Here is a 10,383-nt window from a genome sequence, read left to right as displayed (position 1 = left end):
CAATATGGACATGATAGCCTTCCATGCGTTGTCCATCCAGACAACATACCATATGCTGGAAAATCACTTATTGTCCACATTAGTACTGCCCGCATTTGAAAGTTTTCTTTACACGAAACATCGTATGTTTCAGCACCTTGAGCCCATAGTTGTTGCAACTCATATATTAGTGGCTGAAGAAACACATCAAGTGATCTCTTAGGATGCTCTGGTCCGGGAACGAGAATCGAGAGAAACAAAAACTCTCGTCGCAAGCACAAGTTTGGGGGGAGGTTGTATGGTGTAAGAATGACGGGCCATAGAGAATACTGTCTTCCACTCTTGCCAAACGGACTGAAACCATCAGTACATAATCCAAGGTAGACATTTCTTCTCTCATACGCAAAGTCGGGATACTTTGATTGGAAATGCTTCCACGCTTTTGCATCTGAAGGATGTCTGATCTCACCATCTGTTGAGTGCTCCGCATGCCATCTCATTGGTTGCGCTGTGCGTTCAGACAGATACAACCTCTGCAACCTTTCCGTCAAAGGTAAATACCACATCCTTTTATATGGCACTGGAACTCTTCCAATTGTATCTTTATAACGAGGCTTTCCACAAAATTTGCATGTAACCCGCTGTTCATCCACCCTCCAATAAATCATGCAGTTGTCGCTGCATACATCTATTACCTGATACGATAAACCAAGACCAGCTACGAGTTTCTGAACCTCGTAGTATGAACCAGGAGCTACATTATCCTCGGGTAGAATACCTTTTACAAAATCAGCAATCGCATCCACACAGTCTTCAGCCAAATTATAATCTGTTTTAATGCCCATCAATCTTGTAGCAGATGATAAAGCTGAATGACCATCTCTGCAACCTTCGTACAATGGTTGCTTTCCAGCATCCAACATATCATAAAATCTCCTAGCTTCTGCATTGGGTAAATCTTCCCCTCTAAAATGATCATTTACCATCTGCTCAGTACCTACACCATAATCTACATCCGTTCTAATTGGTTCTTCTAATCTAACCGCTGGCTGAGGTTCACTAGTACTACCATGTTCATAATCAGTTTCCCCATGATGATACCAAATTTTGTAACTTCGTGTAAACCCACTCAAATATAGATGAGTCCAAACATCCCACTCTTTAATAACCTTTCTATTTTTACAATTAGAGCAAGGACATCTTAACATACCTGTTTTTGCTTCCGGTTGTCGGTGAACTAACCCCATGAATTCAGTTATACCTCGTTGGTATTCTTCCGTAAGCAATCTCGTGTTCGGATCCAAATGAGGTCGATCGATCCAAGAACGAAAATAATTTGAAGAAGACATATTTTTTATGAATCAAATTCGTGTGTAAATAGAGTAAGAGGGAGGATGAAGATATGAAGTGAATGAAGAGGAAGAGGAGTGCTTGTATTTATAGTTTAAATCCTGCCGACATACCGAGGAAATTCCGACGGAATTCCGACGGACAAAACTAGTTCGTCGGAATTTCCTCGGAATTTTGTAAAACCCCCCAACGGCTCTCCAACGGCTATAATATTTCCTCGGAATTCATCGGTTTTTTCCGAGGAACAGAGTTTTCCTCGGAATTTCCTCGGAATATTCCGACGGACTGTAGTTTCCTCGGAATTCCGTCGGTATATTCCGAGGAAATTCCGAGGAAACCTAATTTTGTGTTTCCTCGGAAATTCCTCGGTATATTCCGAGGATTTCATTTTCCGTCGGAATGTCCGTCAGAATATCGATGTTTTCTTGTAGTGTACGGAAAATGGATATTTGATTAGTATGTTGATGAAACAGTGAACTTGTAGAATAGCTGTCACTGAATATAATGAAGAATAGTTTTAATAAACCTACTCATAAAATTACTTCTAAAAAAAACTTACTCATGAAATTATTATAAACCACTAGAATATGAGACTTCATAATCTGATGAGAGGACTCGCTATTCGAACCACCCAATCTTCGGACACGGATGCCCCACAATTATAAACGTCCGTTTATTCCTTGATAGTTGCTTATGTTAACTAAAACTAGTGTATTCAAATTATAATAGTAAACAAAATATCACAGTTATCAGTTGAAAGACTTCTCCGTCGGTGGAGATTGGTGGTGGGTTAAGCAACACGTGTCCTCAGCAGTTCGAGTTTTGACGCGTGGATCGTCTCCGGTGAATGGAAAGCTCCGGCTTGACGGCGGTGGTTTGGAGGAGGTGTTTGCTGTTCTTGACGCATGTCGATTCCATTTTTTCTTCTCAATACACGTGGACAGGAAGATGATGGTGCTGGAACCACTTTTTTATTTGGGTGGTTTAGTTGTTGGACCATGTATAGGCCTATGGTTGTTATGTTGTCTTGTCTATGGGTCTTTAGTTTTTCCAAAATCTTGTTTTGGGCTGATGTAATTTTTTGGTCTGGTAATTGGTCTTGTAATAAAATACTAGACGGAAAAGAAAAAACAAAACAAAATATCACAGTTTCCATAACGACGCCAAAATAGCTTTAAAAAAAGACACAATCCGTATTGGACCACTTGTAGTGTCGTAAGCGATCCTAGTCAAGGAGCATTACTTAACGTCTTGGGAGACTGAACAAGATAACTCCACCCAAGGCCTCACGTGGTCACCTCATGGCAACAACAATGGTGGGATTGTGTTTCTAAGTCCCTTAGCATTTTTAATTAAATTTTTATCTTAAGGGATCTAAGCTAAGGGACTAAGTGAATTATTAGTGGAATTTTGATTGTCCCTAAATTTATTATTTAATTAATTTTTTTTTTGAATAAGTGATAACATATCTAAAAAAGTTTTAAATAAAACTTATATGATAGAAGTTTAACATTAAAATTGAAATATTAAGAAAATTACAATATCATAATTTAAAAAAACAAACAAACATTTATTCCAATACAAATAGAAACTTAGAAACTATATGTTATTTGGTAGATGTCCAAATTTATTCCATGTATTTTCAATCAAATCATTTTTTAAACGTTGATGGGTTTCTAGATTCCGAAGGTTCGTCCGACGTTCAAGTGTAGTGCCGAGAGGTGACGGATTATTGACGGTAAAGGTATCCGCCTCTTCTCTTTCTCGAAATTCAGCAATGTTGTACTGAGTTCTTGACGATCGTTCATCCTCGACAATCATATTATGAAGTATGACACAAGCTCGCATAATATTACCTATTTTTCGTTTATCCCATATGTTAGATGGATTTCTAACAATGGCAAACCGAGCTTGTAGGACTCCGAAGGCACGCTCGACATCTTTTCGCACACCTTCTTGGGTTTGAGCAAATACAGAATGCTTCTGAGTTTGTGGTAGTCGGATAGATTGAATAAATGTAGCCCATTTCGGATAAATACCATCCGTGAGATAATAAGCCAAATTGTACAGATCATTGTTAACATAGAAGTTAACTTGTGGTGCTATTCCGGTAATTACGTCATCAAAAACGGGTGATCGATCGAGAATATTAAGATCGTTCATAGTACCTGGAGCTCCAACAAAGGAGTGCCATATCCAGAGGTCATATGATGCCACCGCCTCTAAGACAATCGTTGGTTTTCCGGTTCCTCGTGAATACATTCCTTTCCAAGCAGTGGGGCAATTCTTCCACTCCCAATGCATACAGTCGATGCTTCCAATCATCCCTGGGAACCCACGTTGCTCCCCAAAATATAGTAGTCTCTGCAGATCTTCCGGTGTGGGACGTCTTAGGTATTCATTGCCAAACAAGCGGATTATTCCGGCGGCAAAATTGTGCAAACATCCTCGAGCAGTTGTTTCACCCATTCGGATATATTCGTCCACTGCATCAGCTCTAACACCATAAGCCAATTGACGAATTGCTGCAGTACATTTTTGGAGTGCAGTAAGACTAGACCGCCCGGTTGCATCAACTCTTTCTTGAAAATACCGTACTTCTGTGGAGAGACGCTGCACAATACGCATGAATAATGTCCGGTTCATTCGAAACCGTCGCCGGAAGACATTGTGCGGGTAGGTTGGAGTATCGCTAAAATAATCATTCCATAGCATATCTTGACCTTCCTCCCGATGTCTGTCGATAAAATTACGTGGTACACTCTCATTTTCTTTTAGAAAATCGTCAATGTCTTCAAATAAGTCTTCGAATATATCTTCATTATTAGGTTGGTGATCGTCTTGGTGGTAATGAAAATGAGAGGAGGAAGCCATTGATAATTTTTTCCAAGAGAGTAAATGCTATGGAAATTAAAGAGAAGAGAAGGCTTTGCATTTTTCTAATCAAAATAAGTCTTTTATTTATAGGTCTTGGTAGTTAGGATCCTCACATGTGATTTTTAGGTATGATTTTTAGGTAGATAGTAAACATACATGTGATTTTTAGGTATGATTTTTAGGTAGATAGTAAACATACATGTGATTTTTAGGTAGATAGAAAAGATACATGTGATTTTTAGGGAGATAAAAAACATACTTTACAGAAATATGGGAAAATAGAAAACATACATGTAGATATAAAACATACATCCGAGTACAAGTACAATGATCATGTTTGACGGTCCAAAGGTGGTACACAAGTTTACAATGTCTGAAAATGATTACATCAGAGGGCTTAAGAAAAAACAACAACACGCATTGCCTAAACCAACGCTACAACCATCCCTGCCTAAACCATTACACATACATAATCCCCAAGCCTGTTAAAATTAGTACAACGACCATAGCACCCACCACATACTTAAACCCATCACTACAAACGGATCTCTCCTTAGCATTATCACACACGGAAGATAACTTATCATAGTCACTCAAAAGGGACAGGTTATCTACCTTTTCCTCCAGCTGGAGGACACGTCTATCTCTGGCTCTCATCTCCTCCATCACCGCCACGTCCCACCATTTCCATACATGGCACTCACTGTCGTCTTTATTCGCGCAAGTGTATACTAAGCGACCTGTATCACACACGGAAGATAACTTATCATTACGTTGTTAACTGATGACTAGCTACATTGTGAAATGTGTGTTGTCTTACCTTCACCATTAATACTTCTAGACGCTACAAGTTGTGGCGGAGAACCACAGTAGCAAACCTGCGAGAACCCGAACTCCACCTCCGGTTGTGGAGGGTATATGACAGATGAACGACGTCCTAAGCTTAGCTCAGCTTGATCACGTCGGATTAGATCCTCCGTCTCGGAGTATTCACTGTCTGAATTGTTTCCAAACATATCCTCCGACTGTGATGGTTGGCTATAGCTGTAGCGCCCCATTTTCTAGTATACCTGCAAAAAGTAGCAAGCGTTTTTAGTACATGTAGATATTAATCATTCATAGAGAATAGATACGTGGATTTGAGGTGATCAAAGTACATTAATATTAATAATAAAATGCAGATAGAGGAACTTAACACCGAACAACATAACAAAACATGAAACATTGAGCACACAGCAAAGGATCCATACATTAAACATTACATAGAGAATAATAAGGTTTAAAGGCTAAGCCACTAATGTTTAGAAGCTCTAATTGTTCAGAAACACTCCGCTAAGAGCCTATTCTTCACATCTTCTTCAGCCTCACTCAATGGTTGAGTCCTGCCCAGGAGAGTGTCAAGTATAGCCAACTTCGACAGTCTCTCCTTCCTCTCCAAGTCCTCCTTCTTCATTTCCCAGTCCTCCTTCTTCATTTCCCAAACACTCGCATAGTCAGACACTGACTTTCCTTTACCACCATTTCTTCTAGCCTTAGCAGCCTTGATTCCTTCTGGCCTCTACTCAACATCAACGACACCGTCGGTGGTGGAAGGTTGTGTCGTTGTCTCAACATTCTTCCTCTTCTCACTGTTGCCAGCTTTAAGTGCGTTAAGGGAAATCCACTTTTGTTCAAATCTCAACGTACACCACGCATGTTCAAGAGTAAACTTCTTAGCTTGATCAGCAAAGAAGATCTCATGCTCCTTCTTTAGAAGATCAGTGTCACTCTCACCACTTCTATGCTGTCTCTCTGCTGCGGAGTATGCGGCACAAAACTTGTTAACGTCGTCGTTTATTCTATGCCACCTTTTCTTGCATTGCCCGGGTTCTCTCTCACCATCTTCTAATCCATGAGGACTTGAGGAATAGAGATGAGCAACCCTATCCCAGAAGGTCCCCGACTTCTGCTCATTTGCTACAATTGCATCTTTAGAAGTGTTGAGCCACGCACTGATCAACACCTCATCATCAGCCGGGTCCCATTTGCGTCTAACACCACGGGCCACTGGTTGTGAACTGAATGACGGGATATGTTGAGAATCACCAAAGTTAATACGACCATGGTAAACGCTCCCTTGTTGACTGTGAAGAATAAACTAGAGCTCTGACTATGAATATTATTTGGATCCATAGCAGTAAGAGAAGATAGGAGATATATTCGAGAAAGAGAAGAAATATATTAGAGAAAAGAGAAGAGATATATTTGAGAAATGCGAGTGAGATGAAAGAAGTGAGAAGGGAAAATTGAATTTTATAGGAGGAAATGAAGACTACAAAGTACAAACGCAAATAAATGGCTAACTCCGAACAAGAAGTGTCTAATCCAAACTTATTACAGAAGAGAAAAGCTATCTAACATTCATAACTACATCATTAATATAATGAGATTTGGTTTCAAACTAACTAGACTAGTTGTAACTAAGCAGTAATTCCTAACTTGTGTCTTTCAAATACACGCAAGTGTCTTTAACAATAGCAAATAAGCTAAGTTTCACAAAACTAAGACTCAAAGAATTACAAACTCAGGCAAGGCAGATAGATGATAGCAGAAACATAACTATGGCAAGGCAAAAAGAATTACGAAGCAAGATTCAGACTATAGCAGAAAGAAAACTAAACTACAGCACAAAACAAAACGAGCAGGATCTAATCCGACTACCAAAGAGACACAAACTATTTCGTTAATATCAAACTGTAAATATAGCAATCACTCAACCTATTTTGTTACAGGATCTAACCTCAAAAGTTTTTAACGGAGGCTGTTTTTTAGCTACGAATCACGCATATAATCTAAAGAAAACAATCTCTCAACCTACAAGGATACAAATCATACAATCGAACCATGTAAATCAATAAGCTTTATTCTATTCCAAACCCTAGAATCTAACCATTTCATCTACGAGTTGAAGACGGTACCTTGACAAGATTGGGACGATTCACCGAGGATTTGGAGAGGAAAGAAGCTTGCGTACAGGACCGGAATCGAACGGAAGTGGATTGAGATTTCGAAGCTGCGACCTCTCGATTGGAAGCTGCGACCTCTCGATTGCGCCGACGGAGACTCCAGTGGAAGAGAGAAGACGCAGGTGGAGTGAGGAGATCAGGTCCTCGCTTTCGTTTGGAAAGGATCGATCTTCGATTCGATGCTTCACTTCGTCGCCATCGAGCTCTCCTTTTTGGATTTTGCGATTTCAATTTCCGGAATGCGAATGAACCGATACGACCGTCCCTTCGTCGTTTCCATCGCCCAATACCGTGTTGCCACGTCTCCTTCGGGACGAGCCCGATTGTCCCTTACTTACGGCCCGTCCCACCCATTTTAATTTCATTTTGAATTATTTTCGATCCAATAAAGAAGAAGGGACGGCCCAAGGGACGCCCGATGCAGATGCCCTCATACCCTTCCTACGTACGTGTTCTGAACTGAATGGTTTTATTAGACACGTGTTGTATTGACAGTGACGAGGACGGTCAACTAGTTGGAAGTTCGACCAATTGATAAGTAAAAAATAGAGTGATTTACATATATAGCCATTTTCTGAGTTTTTATATCAGAATAAGAAACTTTTTTGTATTGAGGTAGTTTTTGGCAACTAATTATGGTAAATGACTTAATTCACCCTTAAAAGCGTAACTGAGCTGATCAAGTCGTTTTAGTTTCTTTCTTTTTTTATTGTTTTATAATTTAAATTTCAAATGAAAAGGTGAGTGGTGGATCCGAAGGAAAAATTCAACTGGATTTAATATTCCACCATTTTTTTTTCTTGTTTACGATTACCGATGTTAGAAAGAGAGAGAGGAGAAAGTTAGGAAGGAAATACCCGTAGGTTGGTTGTGATTTTGGCAGTTTTTTTTGTTTCTTGAACTCCAACCCTAATTCCAATTTGATTTATTTCCAGAAGCGGCCCTGGTTGAAGAAGCGAACGAGCGTTTGCCGGAGAGGTTATTTGCCACTGATCGACGGAACGTGTATGTATGTACATCAAGCGACGAAGACGAAGATGAAATGGAGGCTCTGTCAAAGAGGAAGAAGACGATCTCATAAATCTTGTCATCATTCTCCTTGCAACGAAACCAAAATCTCTATGAGCACACACCGTTTCTTGTTGCTCGGAGTCAAGTCCTTCCAAACCGGTTTCTAAAAATCCCACCACCATCACTATCACCGCATATTATTTAAACATGGAGAAGCTTAGGTCTTTGAAGAAGAACATATACAAGCTCATACGTAGATATAAGTGGGCTTTATTGAGTTGATTCAAATATTTTCTATATTTTGAAAACATGATTATACACTCGAGCACATATTTAATTGAGGAAATGTGATGGATACACTGATATTAAACAAGGTTCCTGGGTTGGGTGATTGTTGTGCACGTATAAGGCTATACGATTTGGTTATGTGCATCGTGTGAGGTGTGCACACATGTACACGTATGTGAATCAAAAGAATATTAGTTGAGAGTGCAATATTATTCTATATGGGATCATGTGTACACGTGGACGAAGAACCTTGTCCACATAGGAATGTACATAAAATAGAAATAGACATGGATGAATATTAATAGTAAAATATCGGATTTAAAGACAATGATAAAATATGTACATCAAAACATGGACTAAATTGTGTATTAGAAAATCTGAAGGTCAATTAGAGAGGATGTATATGCAAATCAGAGAGTTTAAGACAAAAAAAAAGTTTAGCCTAAAATATTCATGTGTACATCATCTCCGCAAAATGTTTGTAGCTACAACTGTATGACTTTTGTAAATATGTACATGTGTACATGATTACATATACACAAAATTAAACAGTGTACATGTGCACATCTTCACATGTGCAAATTATATATTGCTAAAATAATGTATCGTAAAATCACGTTTTTACGGCTAACCATATAATCATGTTTCAAAATCGCAAACCACATTTTCTTTTCAGAAGTGGTTAAATTTTTTTTTCCGCTAAACCGCTAAAATCATGTTTTCCCATTAATTATGTTACTAAATTTATAGTTAAACCGCCAAAATAATAATATTAGGCAAAATTGTGAAATATTTTTTATTTAAACATCTAAAATATTGACATCCCTTTTAATCAAAACAAAAAAAAAATAATTATCAACATGTACAATGATTCACATTTACATCATTTCACTTGTACAATGATTTACATATACACCGAAAGATTTTTTTACATAATTTGCAAGTTTAAATATTTGTACAGCCAATATATCAGTGTGTACACATATATTTCACTGTCCACATGTACACTATTTTACAAAACTTCACCTGTACACCACAAGATTTGTAAACCAAATTGGTGGTTTGAATATTAGAACAACCAATACATTGGTGGTTTGAATACTTTTCGTTTTGATTATATCATATTATCCAAAGCGGGTTTACAAAAAAATCATAGATTAATCGAATGTTAGTTTTGAACTGCATTTTTCTTTATAAGAAACTGATAAATGTACATAATATCAGTGTTCAAAATTATGTTAGCCGCGACTAATTGGGAATTAATTAGGTCTAGTTTTTGGAGCTTTTGTGTGAATATTTAGTTATATACTTAATGTATTAATAGTGGACTGTAAGACTTGTCGGCTCAGTTGGTAAGTTAGTGTGTTTTCATTCAACAGACCCGAGTTTGATCACTTAGAGCATCTTCAACCCTTCCATATATTTACCTCTAAATGCTATAATAGAGTAAAATCAGCTCCAATCCACTCCTATTTCTTCCCCTAAAATGGAGATTGCTATTTTTTCTTCTATATTTAGAGGAAAAAATAGCATTCCTCTATAATAGAGGCAAACTTTTTTATTTACAAAATAGTCCTCTAATATTTTATGATTGTAACTAAAATACTTATGTATGAAGAAATACAATTCTTACATATAAAATCACATCTTTTTGGTTACGTACTAAGTATTAATTTTTATAACTATAGTTATAATTAAAATAAAAAAATATTATTTATTTAAAAGTCAATTATAATTAAAATAAAATAAAAAATTATTATTTTATTTAAAAGTCAAAGACTTTTTATTTAAATATTAATCAATACAACATATTAATATGGGTTATTACTTGGCCGATGGTATATATCCGAAATGGTCAACCATAGTGCAAACT

General features: G+C 37.7%; 2 protein-coding genes across 3 annotated transcripts; both read right to left on the bottom strand.

The window, feature by feature from the left end:
• Positions 1–2,789: 2,789 nt before the first annotated feature.
• LOC111212449 lies at positions 2,790–7,654 on the bottom strand. 2 transcript variants are annotated; one of them, XM_048766485.1, is made up of 3 exons: positions 7,164–7,654; positions 5,027–5,276; positions 2,790–4,946 (listed from the first exon to the last, which is right to left on the bottom strand). In XM_048766485.1, exons 2-3 carry the CDS (start codon positions 5,262–5,264, stop codon positions 4,666–4,668), a joined length of 519 nt encoding a protein of 172 aa, XP_048622442.1. In that variant the 5' UTR covers positions 5,265–5,276; positions 7,164–7,654; the 3' UTR covers positions 2,790–4,665. The 2 variants fall into 2 exon arrangements, with proteins under 2 accessions (XP_048622442.1, XP_022569712.1); XM_022713991.2 differs by having other exon boundaries at positions 7,164–7,403.
• On the bottom strand, positions 5,525–6,378 carry LOC111212452 (glutathione S-transferase T3-like). Its single transcript, XM_022713996.1, has 3 exons — positions 6,317–6,378; positions 5,819–6,263; positions 5,525–5,764 (listed from the first exon to the last, which is right to left on the bottom strand). Exons 1-3 carry the CDS (start codon positions 6,376–6,378, stop codon positions 5,525–5,527), a joined length of 747 nt encoding a protein of 248 aa, XP_022569717.1.
• Positions 7,655–10,383: the final 2,729 nt, after the last annotated feature.

The sequence above is a fragment of the Brassica napus genome, chromosome C8 (genome assembly GCF_020379485.1).
Source record: "Brassica napus cultivar Da-Ae chromosome C8, Da-Ae, whole genome shotgun sequence".
NCBI lineage: Eukaryota > Viridiplantae > Streptophyta > Magnoliopsida > Brassicales > Brassicaceae > Brassica > Brassica napus.
The sequence above is the reverse complement of the archived record's forward strand: the minus strand, read 5'-3'. Positions and strand labels throughout refer to the sequence as shown.